Here is a 20224-nt window from a genome sequence, read left to right as displayed (position 1 = left end):
TTGTAATTTATTTGGGGATATTTAACCCTCAGGATGTACATTCAGGAGATTGTTTAGTGGTTTCCAGGATTGGATTGCTCCAGTTTGCTTCTGCTGCAGAGTTTGTGTCAGGAAACTGAATTTCTGCCTTTGACTGCAGCTCTGCCAGGATTTTCCTGAGGATGTGGGATGGGTGAAGGTGTGGGGTGGGTGAAGGTGTGGGATGGGTGAAGGTGTGGGGTGGGTGAGTGTGGGATGGGTGGCAGTGTGGGATGTGTGGGATAGGTGTGAGATGGTGAGGGTGTGGAATGGGTGAGGGTAAAATGGGTGGAAGTGTGGGATGGGTGAAGGTTGTGGGGTGGGTGAAGGTGTGGGATGGGTGAAGGTTGTGGGGTGGGTGAAGGTGTGGGGTGGGTGAAGGTGTGGGGTGGGTGAGGGTGTGGGGTGGATGAAGGTGTGGGGTGGATGAAGATGTGGGGTGGGTGAAGGTATGGGGTGGGTGAAGATATGGGCTGGGTGAATATGTGGGGTGGGTGAGTGTGGGATGGGTGGCAGTGTGAGATGTGTGGGAATGTGAGATGGGTGTGGGATGGTGAGGGTGTGGAGTGGGTGAAGGTGAAATGGGTGGGAGTGTGGGATGGGTGAGGGTGTGGGGTGGATGGGTGTGAGATGGGTGGGAGTGTGGGATGGGTGAGGGTGGGAGCTGCTCAGTGCTGATGCAGCAAGACTGCTTTTCTCACAAGAGCTAGTTATGCCATTAGAGCACAGATCTCTGCACCTCCCTTCTTTGTGAGCTTTATAAATATTCTGTGTGGTCTTGTGTGGCTGAGACATGCTCAGAAAATGATCATTTTTATGTCATGTTAGCAACAGGTGACCAGAGAAGTAAAATACTTCAGAAATACTCAGACTTGCAGAACAGCACCAGGGCCAAGGTACTTCCTAACAGCTCAACAGAATCTCCTTTAGTAATACCTAATAAACTTCCCTGGCTTCCTGGCCTATTTACAGTCCTTGTCCTTACCCCTAATCCATTTCAGAAGTTGTGTTTCCATTTTGACTCAGGGATTGCCCAGCAGGACATTTGTCTCGGTGCACAGGGACAGCTGTGTTGACAGTCTCAGTGGCCTCGGGGCATTACAGGCTCTCTGTAATCAGATGAGACCTGTACATGCTTCAGTGCCTTGCAGTGAACTGAAACAACCTTTGTCTGCTTGGGATGATGGAGGAAGTGACCACCTTGGGGGGTTTGGCTGTCGTTTTGTGAGACCTTCTACAGGATACACAAACTGCAAAACCAAGTGAAGGCCCAGGATTCCGTGTTACTGGAGCAGTTCATCAGGCAGCATGAAAAAAGGATGGTTTGATGTTGGAGAAATAGATAGAAGAAATGCAGAGGATTCAAAGTTAACTTGTAAAATTATGTCGAGTAATTTTTTATATAACATCTAGATCTCTGTCCAGTGTTTAACCATTGTACACAGATGTTTTCTAAAATGTTTCTTTTTCTTCCTTTGTACTGTGTGGCAGAGATAAATATGCAACTCTTTCTATTTGAGGAATCCTAGGAGTTACTGCTAACAACAGTAGGTAAAAGAAATGGCATTTTTCAACTGCTGGCACTCCATTTAACATGCACTTTGCATAGCAATAGCAATGACCAAATCCCTGTTGAACACTGGCCAAGAGAATCCATCAGCATGTTTTATTCATGTGGTGTGACAGTGCAGTTAACTCAAGTCTGTATTGATTCTGTTTATTTCAATTTAGAGAACATCTCCACTGAGCATTCCATGTAATTATTATACAGACAAGGAGCAACATCTAGAGCTGACAGCCAAGCATATAAATACAAATCTTTTGCAAAACGTTCTGTCATGCTGCTTCTGCGAGGAGAACAGGTCAAACTTAAACAGAAGCAGATTCTGCTGTCAAGATTTTTGCTGAAATTGCCTTTCCTCCAGCTCTGTTATGATTACATCAGAGCACCATTTGTTTCAGTCTCCCAGATGATCTCCACAGCTGCCTTACTGTACAGAGAGAAAGAAAAACAGGGTTTAAAGACGCCGAGTAGGTAAAACATGCACTTTACATTGTAACTAACAGACTGTCAGTAGAATCCTTGATATCGACACAGTGTAAATAGGAATTTATAACCTCTGAGATACCGAGGAGTGTGTGGGTGCTGAATAGATACAGATCCATGGTACAGAGTGCAGGTAGGTGCTGTAGGTGACTTGGTGTCCCAGGGAGGTGCACAATCAGAATCGTTCAAATGCTTAAGCAGGCCAAAGGTTGTGAACGTGAGACACGAGCTTGAGGAAGTCCATTCAGGGAGGGAACCTGCAGTAATTAGCTCTGCCACTTGTTGCAGTTGTTTCCTTCTTAGGATGATTAAGTCACACTGAGCTGGTCAACCCAGGTCAACCACAACGTTACCAGGACAACAAAGTAAACTGGTCACTGCCCTTGAGGCCATGAAGTGGCTCACAGATCCCTGCTCCAAGGGAAGGTGATGTGGTGGGACACAACCTCAGCTCCTTGTACAAACAAATTTCATAAATCTGGAGTGTTGTTCAAGCAGCACCAACCAAGATGGATGAGATACTCAAAACTGAACTGGACACAGTCCATCCCATAACAGTGTCCCATTGAAACATCCCTCTGTAACAGTCCCAGTTCCTGCCTGCCAGGAGTTTGCTTAACATCTACTGTTAGACTGGAAGGGGTGGGGGAAGGAGAACCCTTGCTAACATTAAAAAGGAAAAGGGAAAAAAAAAAAAAAAAAGTCTAATCAAATAAATCCCTGTAGTTCATTTCCTCTTACAAGCTCTGTGCTCTGTAATTATATTACCAAAGAAGTCTTTCTTCTCTGAGTTCACGTGAAACCTTAATGGCTTTATTCCCCTTGGCCCTAGTTCAATCAGTGTACATGAAATGACAAAGTTTTTCAGTTCCAGTGTAAGCTTGAATTAGAAGGTGGTGGGTGTGGTACTTCAGATTAGAGCAAACTATTAAAAAGGATCAATTCCTTAAAGGACACTTGCTGGGTTGGGAGTACATTTAATAACCCCACTACCAAGTAGGAATTTTGTTTAAGAGGACCCAGCCCCAGCAACAAAGAGTGCCAACAAAGCAGAATTCCCAACACACAGCAACTGTGAATAGAACAAGTTCTGTTAGCAGGTAAGTGATGCTGGCAAATGGTTAAACACATTTAGGTATTTTCATACGATGAGTAAAACAGTGTAAAAGATACTCAGTATATCAAAGAAGTCCAATGAATTTTACTTGTTTGCTCATGAAGTCTTACTGTTGCTCTTGGTGGAGATACTGAAGCCAATTTTGAAGACTTCAGATATTTTTTTCTGAAGGAAATGCTGTTCAGATGATGCAACACCAGCTTTTCAAAAAGGAGAAAACAGAACTTGATGAAGCAAATAGGAACTCAGTGTTTTCATTTGTTGCATATTCACCTTTTTCCTAATGTGCATTAGATTAGCAAATGTGGGTGGCGTTTTATAATTTCAGTTTTATTGCATCAGGAAGAAGGGAAATGAACTCTTTGCTGGACATCACTGAGCATCTTTTGCCTCTTCAATCCATTTTGGTTAAAATGAAAAAAAGATATTTTTAATGCAGCACAAGAAACTGAAATACCTTTCTAGCAACTGAAGTGGGATTTGGGGTTAATATTTTGTTATCTGATCCTTCTGTGCCAAGTGAAGCATTAAATGAAAACATTTTGATTACAGTTCCAAGCCAAGTCATGCCCCCTCTTCCAACCAGTCACATATTAACTCAATCTCATTGTATCTGCAGACTCCTTGTACAGTAATTTCAGGGTTTCTCATTTCAGTGTTGCAGTCTGTTTCTCTGCAATTGCCATTTGCACTGAAATAATTCATTACACATCCTCCCCTCCATGCACATAATCTGACATTCTTTATATGTGACTGTAAGCATAACAAATCTTGTCTGAGTCCCGTGCCATTTTCTCATCTTTAATTGTTAATAATTAACTGAGTTTTGTTAAATGTAGAGGTGCTCAGTCTCTTTTAGGATGAAGGATGGATTTTCTATCAATCAGTTTTTAAATCTGAGCACTGAAAAGTCTGACAAACAATGCTTGAAAGAAGCAAATTTTGTTCCTATTTTGGGGTACAAAATGGCAGGCGATAAAAGGGGGCAATTCAGAATTGAAGTTGGTTGAATTCTTCATTAAGTCCATTCTACTTCTTGTCATTACATTGCATCAGCAAGATTTAAACCCTTCATTTTGGAGAAGGGTCACATCTGTAATAAATTATGGTCTCCATTATTTAAACAGTAGCATTGTTATAAATATTTTCTTCCTGTATTTCTGTTTCATAAGCCAAATACTCAGCATTTCTCTTCTTCTTGTAAGTAGCCACACGATGGGCTGCCAAGGCTGGTTTATCATTTGCCTTGGGAAAGGCACTGTATAATATTGCAGGATAAAACATTTGCAGGCAGAGGTTTGACCTGTGGGGGAGAGAGGTGAGGGCTTTGCAGGATTGGTGCCAAAAGACTGAGCCTTGAAGGAGAACTCCCACAGCTGCTGTCACCAGTGAGGGTCAGAGAACTGCAAGGAGCCTGTTCCTGCAGAAATGAGACCGAGCCACTGATTTAAACTGAAATTTGTGAGTGTTAAGATTTTTAGACCTAAAAAATTTCCTTTCTATTTTTTTTTAATGAAACTTTTACATTTGGATGTAGGGATAACTGGATGAACACGTGAAAGGCAGTTCTGGTGTCAAGGCACTGCTTTTCAGAGCTGTATCTGCAGGGTCCATTCTCATGACAGGGAACTTGTCATCAGAGCAAAGAAGAGAAATCCACACAACCTCTTACTGAGAGTAGCAAGGATTTACTGGAGAATACAATATTTTAGGGTGAGATATGAGTTTTTTTCCTAAAAGGAAGAGCAGCCAAGAGTATTGACACAAAGAGTCATCCAGGGCTGTGTCACACAGAGCACCATTAGCTGATGCAGAGGCCACACTTTGTCCCCTGGCAATTTTTGGGGATACATTTAAGCAGCTCCTTTGATGTTGGTGGTAATGGTGGATCATTTGCAACTGTAAATGTGTTTTCTGCACAGTCCAAGTGCCCAGGAATACAGGAGGCTCTGCAGAGCACCAGTGAGAGGCCTGTTGAAGGCTGGATTGTTGTTTGCCCCGGGCAGTGAAACATATTCCTGGAGTGTGAGCGTGGGTGCTGCAGCGCCCAGCCGGGCTCAGGGCTCCGTTCCAGGCTCTGCCCCTGACTCACCTCTGCCGCTTCGGGCTCTCCAGGGAGAGTTACCTGAGCTCTTAATTCTCTCATTAGAAAATGTGGAGGTTTATTATTCGCTCGCTTCCCCATACCAGCCTCACAGGGGTGTGAGTTAATGAACATCTGTTAATGTGTGGAAATAAATGCTGTGGAATTGCCGGAGCAGTAGCAGCGCTCACACAGCGACTTGGGAATCTGCAGCTTTTTCCTACGGGATTGTGCTGTAGGACTCAAAATCAGCATTTTAGCAAGGCACCTGTGGAGCATCCCTGTCTCCAGATCCCCCCCTGTGCCCTGGTAAATGCTCCCGAGCCCAGGGCTGGGAGAGTTCTGTGCCACTCTGGGGGTTCTGTGCAACCTCGTGTAACCCAGGTCCGTGCAGCTCATGGCACACGGCTCTTGAGGAGTGTGATGTGCCCAGCTCCAGTTCATTATCCTCGCTCATCTGCCGCTCATTAAGAAAAAAAAAAAAAAAAGATACTGTTGTCTGCAAAAATCGGATTTGTTACCCGGTGTGCAGCAAGCCAATAATGGCACACTCGAGGCAGCCATCGCTTATTTATCTCAGAGTTGCCAAGCCTGGGTGCCAGGTGGAGCTCCACAAACCAACCATCAGTACTTATTACTATTTATACATTTCAGCAAACAAAGGGATTTTTCCATATCCCACACTTTGCAACAACGCAGTTCCCTTCTTTAAAGCCGCCTGATTTCTGTCTCCCCTGTCTGGCTCTTTCCTGGGCTGATATCGGGAGCCCCAAGCCGATATTCTGTGCCCCGGGGAAGGGACGGGCACCGCACAGAGCGAATCGCTGCCAGCCTTTGGCAGTGCCGGCCGGTCCTAGAAATCCGGCTGGCTGCTGGAGCGGCTGCCAGGAGCCTCCCTCGGGCTCCCGTCATCATGTGAGCAGTGTAAACAGCCCGGCCGGGCGAGTGGGCGGCTCGGCGCTCGCCAGTGGGGCAGAGTTCAGTGCCTGCGGCGGGGTTACTGCCGAGCGCCCGAGGTTGCCATAGCGAGCATTGCATAACGCTGGCAGCGGCCCCGGCCACAAAAGGGCCCCGCGTTCCTTCTGCTCGGTTTGTTCATTGTTGCCGAGGCCCGCTTTGCTGTCGCAAATGGAGTTCCAGGCATAGTTCCTGGCTGGGCTGCCGTGGGAGGTTTCACTGGGAGCAGGGAGAGAGAGAGAGAGGAGTTGCTGATGGAGCCGCGTAACTGGGGCATTGGCGTTGCCTGCAGGAGGGCTGTTTGCATGAGCAGGAGCTTTTGCATGCCAGTGAAGTTTGTGGGAGTAAGAGAGGTGTTTAACTTCCTGATATATTGTCTTCGAAAAGGAAGCGATTTGATGTAGGGCTGAAATTTGCAGCCAGCTAGAGAGCCCAGGGCATCAGAACATCAGCGTTGTGTGGGTACAGCGTGACTGCAAGAATTAATGCTCCCAGATCATTGCACAGATCAAATGGATTGCAGGAGATGGGAGTTTGTGGGAGGCTGAGAAGCCAAGAAACTTTTTTGGATGGAATTGGTAGAGAGAAGTTGGAACGTTGTAACATGGGAAACTGCATTTGGAATCAGGCCATCATCCTCTGGAGATCTCTGCTGAAGTTGCATCTGCATTTACATAAGTTTTGGCATGAGAAATCAATGTCCATGAAGTGACTGTTCTGTGCTTTCCCTTTCTAGATGATTAATTAAAGTGGCTGAGGGATTGATTTGGCTACAAGCTGTCTCCTGAGGCTTCTGACTGTAGTATTTTTGTTGTGTGGAATAGACCAAGGTCTATCTCTTTGGCTGGAGTGATTATACTTTTGGCTCTTCTGCTTTTTGAGGGTCTGGCCATTGAGTCAGTGGCAAAGTCCTGTTTGACTTGCATGGGCCAGAGTCAGAAGTGCAGTTTTGCCTACACACTGTGGTGTATTTATCGTTCCAAGAGCAAACAGATTTAATATTAAGGTTGTGATGAAGGGTCACCAGGTTCATTTGGCATATGAAGGTTGTGGTATTTCACTCATTTGCCTCTGAAAGATTTTGCTGGCTGCTGTGAGAGACTTTTTGTTCCTTCCCCTTAGGTTTGTACTTTTTCCACTGTGAGGTCCTGGGCATGTCAGGATTCATGTGTGACCTTTGTGTGGCAGAACTGCAGAGCAAACATAGCTAAGAACAACAGGGTATTGCCTGTGCTCTTCCAGCTCTTCTGCCAGGACAGTGAAACCTCCTGCCCCAGTTTGGAACTGGAAATCTGTCCTTGAGCCAGTGGTGCCAGGACTTGTGTCAGCTGGACATGGCTTCTTGGTGAATGGCTTAACACACCCTGTCCCAAGCTCTGCCCCACTGAGCTCTTCTTTTCTTCAAAGCATTTTACAAAACAAAATAAACTGGGGGAGAAGTGAAGTCCTGTGGTCTGCTCCTGAGAGAGTCCTGGTTTTGCTGGTGATTTGTATTTCAATTTTAAGACATCAGTGGTGATTGTGGGATTGCTGGGCTTTTTGTTCTCAGTCAGGGCAACTTAGACTGTCAGGGCCCAGATGAATTCCAAGGCACTATGGCAAAGCCAACAATAATAATGAGGAATGATTGTGGCTGGGAGCTATTCTGGGATCTGCCTGATCACTTCATCTGGGCCTAGTGGTGCTCATTCCTCACAGTGCTGATGGTGCTTTGGAGAAATACAGGCTGTCCTGTTACTGTCCTGAATATCAGAGTGACCAGAGGCATCCCAAAGGGGTACAGAATGGAGCCCAGGGAGTTAGTAGAGACCAGTTTTAGGATCAGGTCAGTTTATCCCTCCCCTGGGAGCTGACACAGACAAGAGCAGAAGGTTCTGGGAGTGTGGTCCAAAATTCCCAAAGGCCACCAGCTGCTGTGGTCCATGTCTGCTGTTCAGGCTTTCCACTGAGCATTCCCATCCACCTTCCTGGCCTTAGGAAGTCGTGCTCCTTGGTCCCTGCTGGAAATCGTGTCCCTGAGCTGCAGCAGCGTGTGGTGACACCGAGGTGACCAAGGCGAGGTGCCCAGGAGGTGACACACCCAGCCCCTGTCACGTGCCTTGGCAAAGGGAGTCCCCATTGTCGGGATGACATTTGGCCCAGATGTCTCAGCTTTCTTATCTGCTCTGGAGAGCCTGGGCAATCTTGAACTTTGAATATAACTGTGTTTTCTGCTGGAAAGGGCAGGTTCCATGGAGTGTTCCTGGTGTTTGCAGTAGAACTCAAAGCAGTTTGTGATTACTTGATTTGGGCGCCCATTCACTGTTTGGCACCAGCCTCTAAGGAAGTCCTGACTGCTTGAAATGTTGTCCTTGTTGCAGAGCTCCTCAGCCCCAAATGGACACAACTGGTCACAATACTCATAATTCTGGAGTTTTATACAGTATTTTGTATATTTCGGGCTAGACCTTCAAGTCAAGACCAAGATGTTGAATTTGATTCAATACCCCAGGGGAAGCCAGTACAAGGAGTAAAGGGTTCCCAGTACCCAAGATTGCTGAGACACGTCTTAGATTTCCATCCAGAAATCAGAGAACAGACAGAACACTTTTCTTAGAAGGATCCCAAACTTCTTTACATAGGGGTAAACATATAATTATTTCCATTTCACTGGTGTGAAGAGCAGAAGGTAAAAAATGCTGTGACTAAATACCAGCTCAGAAATAATTGAGTTGAATTTTGTTTCCTGTCTTACACAGCAGGGCCTGATCCCCTCTCCAAACTATTTTTTAAAGTTATGTTTTAAAATTAGCTTTAGCCATCATGGCTTCTATGTATTTCTGGTCTTGAAAGGAACCATCAATTGTTTTTGTTTGAAGACATTGAATATGAACTTGTTCCTACAGAGCTTTGTGCTGTAATTTATCAACAAGGCGCTGAGGCACAGACGTCAAATGAATACCAGATTTCAAATTATGATAAGCAATTGTGTCATCCCTGTGAATAGACATCAGTCTCTGCTGAGAAATCATCAATAATTCATTAAAAAAAATAAACGAGTACAGGGCCATTTGGATAGGTCTTTGCAAACAACCAGTCCTGTGTTCTGTCATAATTCCTGTGAATTTAAACCCAAAGGATGCTTATTTCTCGAAGAGAAACACATGATCATGCCCAAGTCAAAAAAAAAAAAAAGTGTTCCCTCAGGACCTAATTACCATTTCTCTTTGGGGAGGTATGGAGGAAGTTGGAGTGTCACCAGAGTTGTGCTGGGTTTGTCTGTGGCTCAGTGGGAACATGCAGAGCTCTCCCAGAATATTTTACTGTTAATATTCCAGTCACTAACATCTTCCCCACTTCCTTTATCCTCTACCTACACCAAACCCTAAGATTATTATTTCCAATCTTAAAATAAAACTCTCAGAATAATCTGTATTTCTTTACTATGAGGAGAGGGAGGATGCTGCTGGTTTAAAAATTTCTTCAGCTTCCCTGTCGTAGGTGGCTTTTCGTTTGACAGTTGGCATCCTGCTCAAGTCCATTTCTCTCCCAAATTGGAGGTTGTTACATTCCAATAAGCACACAGCATCTGTTCTCTGTAGAACATGATGTTGCAAGATGCTGATCATTTATCTAAGTGGGCTATTTTCAATTGAATCAGAGATGTACATGCAGCCTAACAGCAATAATTCCCTCCTGTCTGTAATTGCCCATTATAGGAAGAGGAATTTATAAATAATTATAAAAGTCAGGATTTAGAGGCTGTGCTTCAAGACCCAGGGCTAGCCGGTCTTAGCTTATCTTAGCATAATCTCAAAAATAAAAACTCTCTGCTCTACTTTGGAGAGCATGAAATAATTTCTGTTTACAGAGTTTTTTCAATTACTTTGATGCTGTGATATAAAGGTCACTGATTGCCTCTAGTCATCACATGGCTTTTTCACTAATTGTGCACTCACCTCATTTTGTTCTGTGGGATCTTTTGCTTCTTGATCCAGTTTCATTGCCCAGATGTTCATTTCATACAATTATAACTTTATACAAAGGGCATCCTCTGTTCCAACAAACACACTGTGGTCGTTGTTCCCAGCTGGGAGCCTCGTGCACAGCAGCTCACCTGCCTCCACCATCAACCCACCGACCTTTGGGCTGATTTAATGTAAAATCAGGCACTGGGGATAAGGAGGAGAAGTTGTGCCAAAAAGTTTCCTGGTTCCCTAGCCTTGGACTGATTAAGGTTGTGCTGCAGGATTAAAAGGCAATAAGAAATGGGAAAGCTCTTTCATGCTGACCCTGTTGGTGTGCAGTGACATGGAAAACCACATGGGCACCTTGAAAGGTTTGCACTGGTATTTTGGAATGTGTAAATGGGGACCTTAATGTCTCCAAGAAATCAATCTATTGCTTGCTCCCTATCAAAGCCACCCACAAAGGTTTCATGTCAGGGCAAAGAGGTCCCTGCTGGTCCCCATGGGGTGACTCTGGGGTAACCAGAGGCCCACAGGGCCTGGGGATTTCCCAGCTCACAGATTTCCGGAGGGGAGATCTCAAGGTTATCCCATAACCCATTTGCTGTTTGTGGAGCCACGTGGCCATCACACAGCCCAGCTGTTGGGTTTAACTTAACCTTTAGAGCAGTCATGAGAGCTTAGTTCATGAGCAGAATAAATTACACGGAAGGCTTCAAGAGAGGATTGTCCATCTGAATGCACTGGCTGCTGCTGAAAGCTCTGTGGAAGGTGAGCAGTGGAAAATTGGACAGGGATTGAGCAGTCTGTCATGTAAGGAGGGTATAACTTGGCAATATATATATCTGTGAAGGTTTTGAAATCTCTACCTTGACCAAAAGTGACCTCCCAAATGACAGCGACGTGGTCATCTTGAGCACCAGTGTTCCTAGAAAGATGACCCTAAAACACTCTGCTGGCAGGGCCAGCAGTGCTGGCCAAGTGCAGAGTGTTCCAATGGCCAGGCTGAGGTGGGAGAGCAGCTCCAGCCCAGGGAAGGCAGAGGAGGAGGCCTGGAGAGGAGCTGGCACCAGGCAGTGATTTCTGACATCTCTCCTTCTCAGCTGTGAGGCTGCTGGGCCAAACCTGTACAAGGTGGGATGGTGGCTTATGCTGATGTGATTTGCTGTGGGCTCCTGCAGCTCCCCACAAAGAAGCTCCAGGATATCCAGGACATCCCCTGCATCCTTCCTTGGCAAACCTTGGCAAGGGGAGCTGCAGATGCCAGTGTCTGCTCTGCTCAGCTTGGCAGGGAGGAAAGCAAAGGAGTGAGATGGAGAAAACCAGGGGTCCTGTCTGGTTCTTGCTACCAGTGGATGGACACATAGGAAGGTGCAGGATTTTGTTTTCTGAATGATGTTTCCTGTGACTGCTGAAATCAGTGAGCAGAGACAGACCCTTCTCCACACTGCAGCAGCTGCAGCACCATAATTCCCCATTTCCCTCTCTTTGAGGCTGCAGATCCCTTTGGCACAGCTGTAAATTCCCTGTACAGTGCACAGCATGGATTTCACTGAAAATTCCTGGGAAGACAATTCTTCTGGAGCCTTATTCCATTAATTTATTTTTTTCTCCCCATTTTCCCTGCATCCAAGCAGCCACCTGCATTCAATATCAGACACGTGGAATGCCATAAACATCCCTTCCAGACCATAATAGTTTGATGGAAATATGGCCAAGTGCCCAAACCCCTGTGCCCTTCCCACAGCCCCCTCCAGCAGCATGACCTGGGAGGCCTCCGGTGCAGGATTTATGTCTTGATGTGTGGCAGTGACTGACAGCAGCAACAAGGAGCTCTCTGGGGCAGAGGACAGGGAGGGGAACGGTGTCTCCTGGGACCAGCTCCAGTCTGCTCCAGGGAATGTGCTAATTTTCACTCCTTTATAGTCCTTTATCTCAGCCCTTCGACCTTGAGCTCCGAGGCATTATCAGCCTTAGCCAAAAAGGCAGCGTGCAGTTAACCATTGAAATGCTGAATGTTTCTCATGCAAAGTCCTGAAGGTAAAAGCACTATTTTAAAGCACTATATTATTATAATAGTGCAGCACATCGGGGGACTGTTGAGGTTTGGGGAGAACTTATTTATGATATCAGGAAAAATATTTTTTTCAGGTATGATTTTGTGAGCAGTTTTCAAAGTTTGTTGTCCCTTCAGAGTTCCCTGGGCATGTGGAGATCTCCTGTAAGTCTGTCCTTGTGCATGGCTGTATATGAACTCGATTTTCTTCATCACCTTTTCATCTTTATTGTACCCAATTGTTGATATCCAGAGCACAGGCAGTAGATTACTGGTCTCGTGCTTTCTGTGGGTCCCTTATTATCGTGGGAACACATTTCCAACTTCATAAAGTATTACACAAACTCTTACCATAAAAGAAAAGTCACTTCCTGGAGCAGTCTAGATGAATGTATTTATTGCCAGTTCTGCTCCTCACTTCTCTGGGTGACTCTGGCTTTGTCATTTAGCTGTGTGTAAGTTTTTGTGTTTGCAGAATGAGCTGGGAATACTTCCCTGGGCCATCGTGGCTATTAATGAGTCAGGAATGTGCTTCTGTGCAAGTGTCTCTTGTTTGGCAAGGTCAGCTTCTCTTCTCTACCTGACAAATGTGATGCAAGAAAAATATTTCCCTTTCCTTACTGGCAGTAAGTGGTCTCTCTGTGACCAGCAGTAATTGGGTAGAAGCAGAATTTTGGGTAGAATATTCCTGCCTAATCAGTTCAGTGTTGATGGAGTTAATTTGCTCATGCCTTCAGATTGTTTTGTTTCCAGGGATTCTAAACCGTTGCCTCCAGCTGTTCATTTCCATTGACGAGGATGATCTTTATCTGTCTAAACTAGTTAAAACCTGCTCCACTACCCAGCAGCCTTTTTGGAGACAGCCCAATAAAGCTGAGTGCGGTGGCTATGACACCAAAGCCTCCTGGACATCATAAATTCCAAGCCCTACTTTTTTTTTTTTTCCTGACCTCTCACTGTTGGAGCACCCTTCCTGTTTTAATGGGACTCTTCACTTCCTCCAGTTAAGCTCTATCCAAAAAGGAGAATGATGTTTGCACTGTTAAGTGATGAGTGTAAAAATCCCTGTTAAACTAATTTGCTGCTTTAATATTATCAGAGTAAGGCTTGACAGACCTCGAAGGAATCATTCAAACAGCTGAAGCACTGTCAGACTTGCACCTGGACTCACTGTGCTTGTTTCTTGGGATGCTTTAGGTGAATCATATTTATAAATGTGCTCAGTTTAAGGCTTGTTGTGACATGCTGGGACTTGTCATATCTTCAGGGTTGCCAGGGCCACTTCCTCCTCAAACAGGAGACATCAAAGTCTGTGTGTGAGCTGGTGAGATGCAGGTGAGATGAGGCAGCCACCAGATGCACCAGGGCATCTTTCCAGTGGTGAAATTCAGGTGTCCGTCAGGCAGAGATGCTGTCTGTACCAGAGGGAATTGCCAACAACACAAAACTTTCTGCTGCTGTACTGCTGCTACAGGGACCAGAGCTGGAATGTGTGGGAACTCCTTCCCTTGTGCTGGGGTTTCTAATTCACATTATTTAGGTCTGAGCTGGGCAGGAACATGGAACACAACAGGGAAAATCTAATGGTCAGTTTGGACATAAAGCTCTTCCTTCCATTCCAACTACTGTTAACAGCAGTGAGGAAATCTGTGGCCAGAAGACCTCTCCTGAAGGCTTCAGGAATAAAGCTCCAGGCTGAGGTTTATTTTGGAATGTGCCAAGGAGACATTTCCCTGTAGTTCTGTTGCAGAAGTTGCCATCCCTGCAGTGTGGGAAGGGAGCAGGGCCTGAGCAGTGCTGGGATGTGGCTCCTGCTCTGTGCTGCAAACAGCTGGATCAGTTCAGCTCCAGGCCCCTGGCTCTGTGGGAGAATGCTGTGTAGTCATTTTGCTGTTCAGCCACCTCACAGCGATTATCAGACTTCCAGAGGAGGGAAAAGGTCTGAGAAAAAGGCCAGTTTAACATGTCATTATTGGGATTTAGCAGCTGTGTGTTATCCTATTGTTACTAATAACCTTTGCAACTTTGTGAGCAATGTTTTCTTGGCATCATTCAAACATAATGACTGGGGGGTCACATTCAGCTCTCAGTTGTGTAAATATGGAATGTTCTCTTGGCTGTCTGGTGCTATTTTGCATTTGGCTCGTGGTCCCTGCCCCTAGAATCCTGCAATCCAAAATAACCAGGCAGGGAGTTCAGTCACAGTATGCTCTGCATACCAGCTGGGTATGCAAAGCACAAAATAAACACATGAACTGCTACTATCAAATCCAAGCCATATAATTACAACTCTACTGTCCTCTGGTTGTGGTTAATGGATTATTCCTGAATAAATGAGTGCAGAAGTTTGCTTGGTACCTTCCCAATGTAATTCCCCAGTAGATTATGATTGGGAAATCTTTCAGAAAAATGTGTTTTTAAAGGGGTTTTAAATTTGATTGGGATAAGTCAAGAAAAAGAATTTACAAAATAGATGTTGCTTGAAGTAAAGCAGTCAGAAAGTCTTCCTGGATGGTAAGAGAGAAAGAAGAGCCTGGCAAATCCATGTGGAGGGTGTTTCGACCCTCCAATATCCAAGCCTGTAAGACTCTTAAATAAGGTTCAGTGGTTTTATACAGTAAATGAATCTATCTTGATTTCATTCTATGATTAAGAAGATCTCTCTCTGCAAAGTCCTCAGCAGTGGAGTGACTGATTGCCCTTCTCATTTTCAGGGATCTTCCGGATGATCCTGCTGTGGAGTGGGACACGCAGCTCCTCGCCACCCTTGTCCTGAAGCACATAGAAGCCAAGAACATCAACCTGGTAATGTGACACTTTCTGCAGCACAGGCAATTACCAAATTACTCCTGAGCCAGTGCTCTGAGCTTTGCCTTTCCCTCTGGAAGCTTTCTTTGGAGTCTCTAAGGTTAAGCTCTCCCTCAGGAGAGTTTTCTTTTCTTCCCAGTGAAAAATGAACAGTGGAGGAATTTTGCTTTTCTAACTCTTCAAATGATTTCTGTATTTTAAAGGAACCATGTTGTGTTGGAAAGAGCCCATTTGGGCTTTAGGCTTAGGTTTACGCTTAGATTTGAAGCCCATTGGCAGAGTGTGTGTTGGAGAGCTTGAGTAGCAGGGTTATAGGTCAGGATTGAAGAATATTAAACTGGGGAGATTTCCTGGCACTGGAATAGTTTGGGGTTTTTTTCCCACAGAACAGGAATAAGGGCCTAGGCATGGAAAGGGTTGTGTTCTGTTCCTCTCTGTTGAACCCTGCTTTGATCAGGCATGGCACTGTCACACACTGATTAGCAGCAAAATCACGAAACTCTCAAAGCCTTTCAGCACTTCACAAAACAAGAAACCACATCTCCTGTAGCATGAAAGCCTCAAGAGCACAAAACCAGCATCATGCATCCAACTTTGTATTGATTCTGAGGCTAATTTTCCATGAAATTCATTGCTGTGCACAGAGACAAATGCAGTTTTCCTGGACTCCTTTTGTCCCTTTTAGCCCCCTGAATAGATAGGTTTTAATCTAATCTGAAAGCTCCAAACACAGGAGGGTTTGTATTGCATGTTTGTGACTCTCAGGGGCACGGGGACAAGTGCACCAAAACCCCAGAGGAAATTCTGAAAACACCAGAACTCCTCTGGATGGTTAGGAAGGATTAAATTTTGCCTCGGGGAAAATTAAACTCCAGCTGTTTGTGCTGGGGGAGGTTGGGGTCTGCCACTGACAGAGCTGAGCAGTGAAATGTGGGGTTTGCAGAGCAGGAAACATTTCCTGCCAGGATGGGAGCCCCCTGCATTCCCATCTGCTCTTCCATGAGCAGCACCGAGGACAAATCACTGCAGCAGGACACAGCAGCAGCTCCAAGGGCAGCTGGAGCAGCTTCTCAGGGCTGCTGGTAATGAACTGCTCTGGAAATGTTCATTATTTGAAGTGTCCCAAGCAATCACACAGGTCTCAGGTGTTTGCTGTAATACCATTCATTTAGGAGCAGACTGGATTTGCCAACAACAGCAAGAGAAGCACCTAATTACCTTTGTTAAACATCCTGCAATTTAAAACTTCAGAGCTTGCTCTCTGTGATATCTCTGCTGTCCTAAACCAACAGCCTTGCTTTGAAAGGTAAACTTGAGTCCATTTTTCACTGATGTTGAAATTAGTAGAATTTGCTATTGAATATTAAAAGAGCCTTGAAAAAGCCAAGAACTAACAGAGTTTCAGACCAACTCAGTGGAGTCAACATGACTGGAAGGTGTGTATTGTTGTAGTTTTCCCAGTGGGAAAACTTTCCCCAGTTCTCCCAGTAGTCACAGCATGGACAATGGTATCTTTATTATCTTTATTTACAGAACATGTTGTGTGCCATCTGGCAGTGGAGCAGGGGCTGAAATTCCAGCATGTCTGAAAGGAAGGATTGCAAGGCCAGGAGTCCCACATGTTCTGTGTAGTTCCCTTCCATTACATGGTTATTCATTTGTTCAATTGCCCTGCAAGTCCAGGAGTAGCTCAATCTTTTTGGGAGCTACAGGGACATATTTCATCCAAGCTCTACATTAGATAGTGCAGACACAGAAATTAATGATTGGTGTACTCAAAGCCAAAACTAATTTATAGACTTTGGAAATTATTTCCTGCCTGCTGGATTTACAAGCAAAAGCCAGTGTTGCAGGGAGAGGCAGCCAAGGCTGCTCTGTCTTGATCCAGATTAGAAAGTGTTTGGTGTGTGAAAAAAGAAGTTACATAGTATTGTGTGAACTCCAGGGAGGCTCTTGTTGCTCCTAAATCAGACACAAAAGACATCTCCAAACTCAGAAGAGGCTCAAAGGGAGTTTGTATCTCTCTGGCCTCTGGGAGTGAAAGGAGAGATGCTCAGGGGAAGGCCATGAGAAGTGGAGTTGCTCGCTGTGGCATTTTAAGGGATGGCCCTTATTAAAAAGCAGAGACCTTTGTGTCCCCACAGCAGATGTGTGCTGTGTTTGAAGCACTGTGTGACACCAGGGAGAGGAGGAGAACCTCAGCTTTGAGGTGTGGGGAGGGATCATGGACTCCAGACCTCTCAGGAGTTTTCTCTTCTGCTGGTAATTTAGTAATTTCCTCTGTGCTCTCCCCTCTCCGGAAGGGATTTCTGGACCTGTTTGTCTTGGCTGCTGCTCTGGCTTCCACTAGTGAAAGCTCCATTTCCTGAATACCAAGGTCACCCAGAAGAAAAACCAGCAACAGCAGCAGCTCCCATTTCAGAACAGGTGTGGGGAGGGAACTCCCTCTTGCCCTGAAGATTTCATTGAGCAATAATTTCCACATGAAGTATATTTACTATCCCAGCCTTTCCTTCTCCCAGAACTGGCTAAGCCTGTTTTTAACCCAGACACTTTGAAGATGTTCAGGTTTTCTCATCCTGTCCTGACTGTTTGCTTGATTTCATCATCAGCCTGGTTCAGGTTAGGAGTTAAAAGCCAGCCCAGCAGGAGCTGCACCGTGTGCAAGGAGCAAATGCTCCCGTGTGAAAATATCTTCAGCATGCGAGAAAGAAATTCAAATTCCTTATCAATGAAATGAATCCTTGAAGCCAGAGGGATTGATTTACATGGGATTGCTGCCTGCTTTAAGTGGTGCTGTGGAATCAGAGCCCTGTTAGATGGCTTATGTAGATATTTAGATGATATATGATATATTTAGGGTGGGACATCCCTGCTGTCCCAGAGCCAGATGTGTGCTGAGAGGGATCAGACAAAGGCAATGCCATCTTGGCCAAATCACTGTGCAGATACCTTGGGAATTGTACTTAAAAATTCCTTTATTTGAAGAGACAGGCAATTCAGGTGTAAGTGTCCTAACAGTAAACTGGACTACAGCAATTGAAAATGGGCTCTGTGTAGTCTCTTCAGCTGGTTCAGACATTACATAAGCTCAGCAGCTTCTATTTCAAAACAGATGTGGAGAAGAAAAACCTCCAAAGGTGTTTCTGAACAGATAATTCCCATGTCAAGAATATTTCCTAACCCAGCCTTGTTGCTCCCACAGTTGGCCCGAGCCAGTTTTGTAAAAACAATGATTAGTTTATTTAGTCTGCTCACTGAAGTCTCTTATCTCAGTCTTCTGGTTTGTTCTCTTGTAACCTCCACAGAAGAAAAAATGTGTGTTTTGGCTGGTCTGGGGTTTTTAGCTTCATTTCCTAAGGAAACAGGAATAATGCAGTTGTATTTATATGTATGTGCACATGCATGTTTCAAAAGATTTCAGAGCCCATTGGCTAATTTCAACAGCAGGGTACTGCTCTTAAAAATGTTCTGTTTGTACAGGTTATGTGAAAATCAGGGACCAGGCAGAAGAGACAAACCCTCTTTGAGTAGAAAGGTTTAGTGCATGTCCATCCCTTATCAGACTCACACTGTTATCCACCTGAATAGGAATTTATTCTGCCTGCAGTGAGTGGGGTATGTTGTCATCTTAGGGAAGTAGCAGTGACTTCAGAGTGTGTTTTTTTCCTTATCTGTAAAGTCCAGGGTGCTGTGCTCGCCCTGAGCTGTGCAGAATTTCATGTGTTTGCAGATGAGCTCCTCCAAAAGCTGATATCCATGGGGAGGGCTCAGCACCATGGCAGGCCCTGCAGAGGTCTCTGGTAGTGCTGCAGCAGCAGCCAAGGTTAAACACATCCTTTTTCTCCTTATGAAATAGAGGTTGACCCAAAAAAATGCTTCTTTGTAGGTGAATGAAACCAATTTTGGTCCCACCAGTTCCTGCCAGCAAAAAGCAACCTGGTGCTTGCTGGCAGCCACTGGGCAAAGTGGAAAGTCTAACCGTGGGCTTGTCCTGGGTGGGTGGGTTTATAAGCAGGCTTGTGTGAAGTTTGTGGGGTTTGAAGTGTTTCTTATCACTGCCTCTGTGTTTCCTCTCCCTCTTGACTCAATATCCCTGTCTGAGAGGCCTCTCCTGATGGAGGGTGGAGGAGCAAGTTGCAGGACGGGCACGGTGCCTTTTGATCTTCCCCTAATCTCTAACCCAGTGCTCCAGGCCCTGCATATAAAATAGATTTGGAGAAGGGAGGTGCAGTGAGTGAGCAAGGCTGTAGCATTTCCTTCCCTGAAGAGAGAACAAGCTGGCAAGGAAGCAAACATTGCCTGAAACGTGGGAGTTGATGATTTCTTCCTGGTCCCAGAGAAGGGAGCTGTGGAGAGCTCTGCTGCTGGGCCTCTCCCAGAGCAAGCTCTGAGCTTTGTTCAGGGACTGCCACTTCCACTCCCTGGAAAGAGGATGGGCACACATTCCCTGTCCACTCTGCACTCTGTGCTGCTACTTTTGCTGCTTGGTTGGAAGTGGGAGCCTTTAAGTCCCCATTGCACAGCCTCACAGAGGGAGTGAGGCCCCAGGGTGATGCCTCAGCCCTGACACACTGTGGGTGAGTCTGAGGGCAGGGAGCCAGGGCTGTTCTGTGCTCTGGACACTGCCTGGTCAGTGCTGTGTTCACACATTACTTCTGCATTTTGGAGTTCCCATTTCTCCCTGCAGAGAATCAATTAACTGTACAATCTCGTTCAGTGAAAAGCCTGATTTGCTTGTACAAAAATGCATTCAGATTGTTTAAAAAGGCTTCTTCTCCTATCAGATTATTTGATCACTGTGTTATTCTGTGGTGAAACCTCATTACAACCAGGACAGTCGTGCCTGTGTGGCTCCTGTTGCAGCAATGTTGCAGCAATTCACTGCACAGCAAACCAGAGCTTCACCCTGTCATCCACAGGCACTGCAGGATGTTCTCAGACCCAGGAATGATTCACAGAGCTGGACTTCTCGGGTCAGGAACACATTTGCAACAGATCACTTTGAAAGTGACCTTTTGCCCTGGTAATAAGTAACAAGTGCATCCTGCCAGTGGGGACACGATCTTTGTCATCTTTCTGTTGTTGAAGCTGTTAGGGCTGTGTAGTCATCCAGTTCCAGAGTGGCTTGTTTGTTTGGTTGTGTTTCTGTGGCATGAGGAGTTCACACACAAGGCCTCATTGTGCAACA

General features: G+C 45.4%; 1 protein-coding gene across 1 annotated transcript in view; it reads left to right on the top strand.

Moving 5' to 3' along the window:
• PIGL (phosphatidylinositol glycan anchor biosynthesis class L) overlaps window positions 1-20224 on the top strand; it is a gene marked incomplete at its 5' end in the record, with an annotated part of 52319 nt that overhangs the window by 18050 nt on the left and 14045 nt on the right. The window contains one exon of the mRNA XM_083875066.1: window positions 14940-15030. Within this exon, the coding sequence (XP_083731192.1) occupies window positions 14940-15030 (91 nt within the window). The remainder of the gene's footprint in view (window positions 1-14939; window positions 15031-20224) is intronic.

This window comes from Zosterops lateralis (genome assembly GCF_965231275.1).
Source record: "Zosterops lateralis genome assembly, chromosome: 19".
Taxonomy (NCBI): domain Eukaryota; kingdom Metazoa; phylum Chordata; class Aves; order Passeriformes; family Zosteropidae; genus Zosterops; species Zosterops lateralis.
This window is presented reverse-complemented; position numbering and strand designations above follow the sequence as displayed.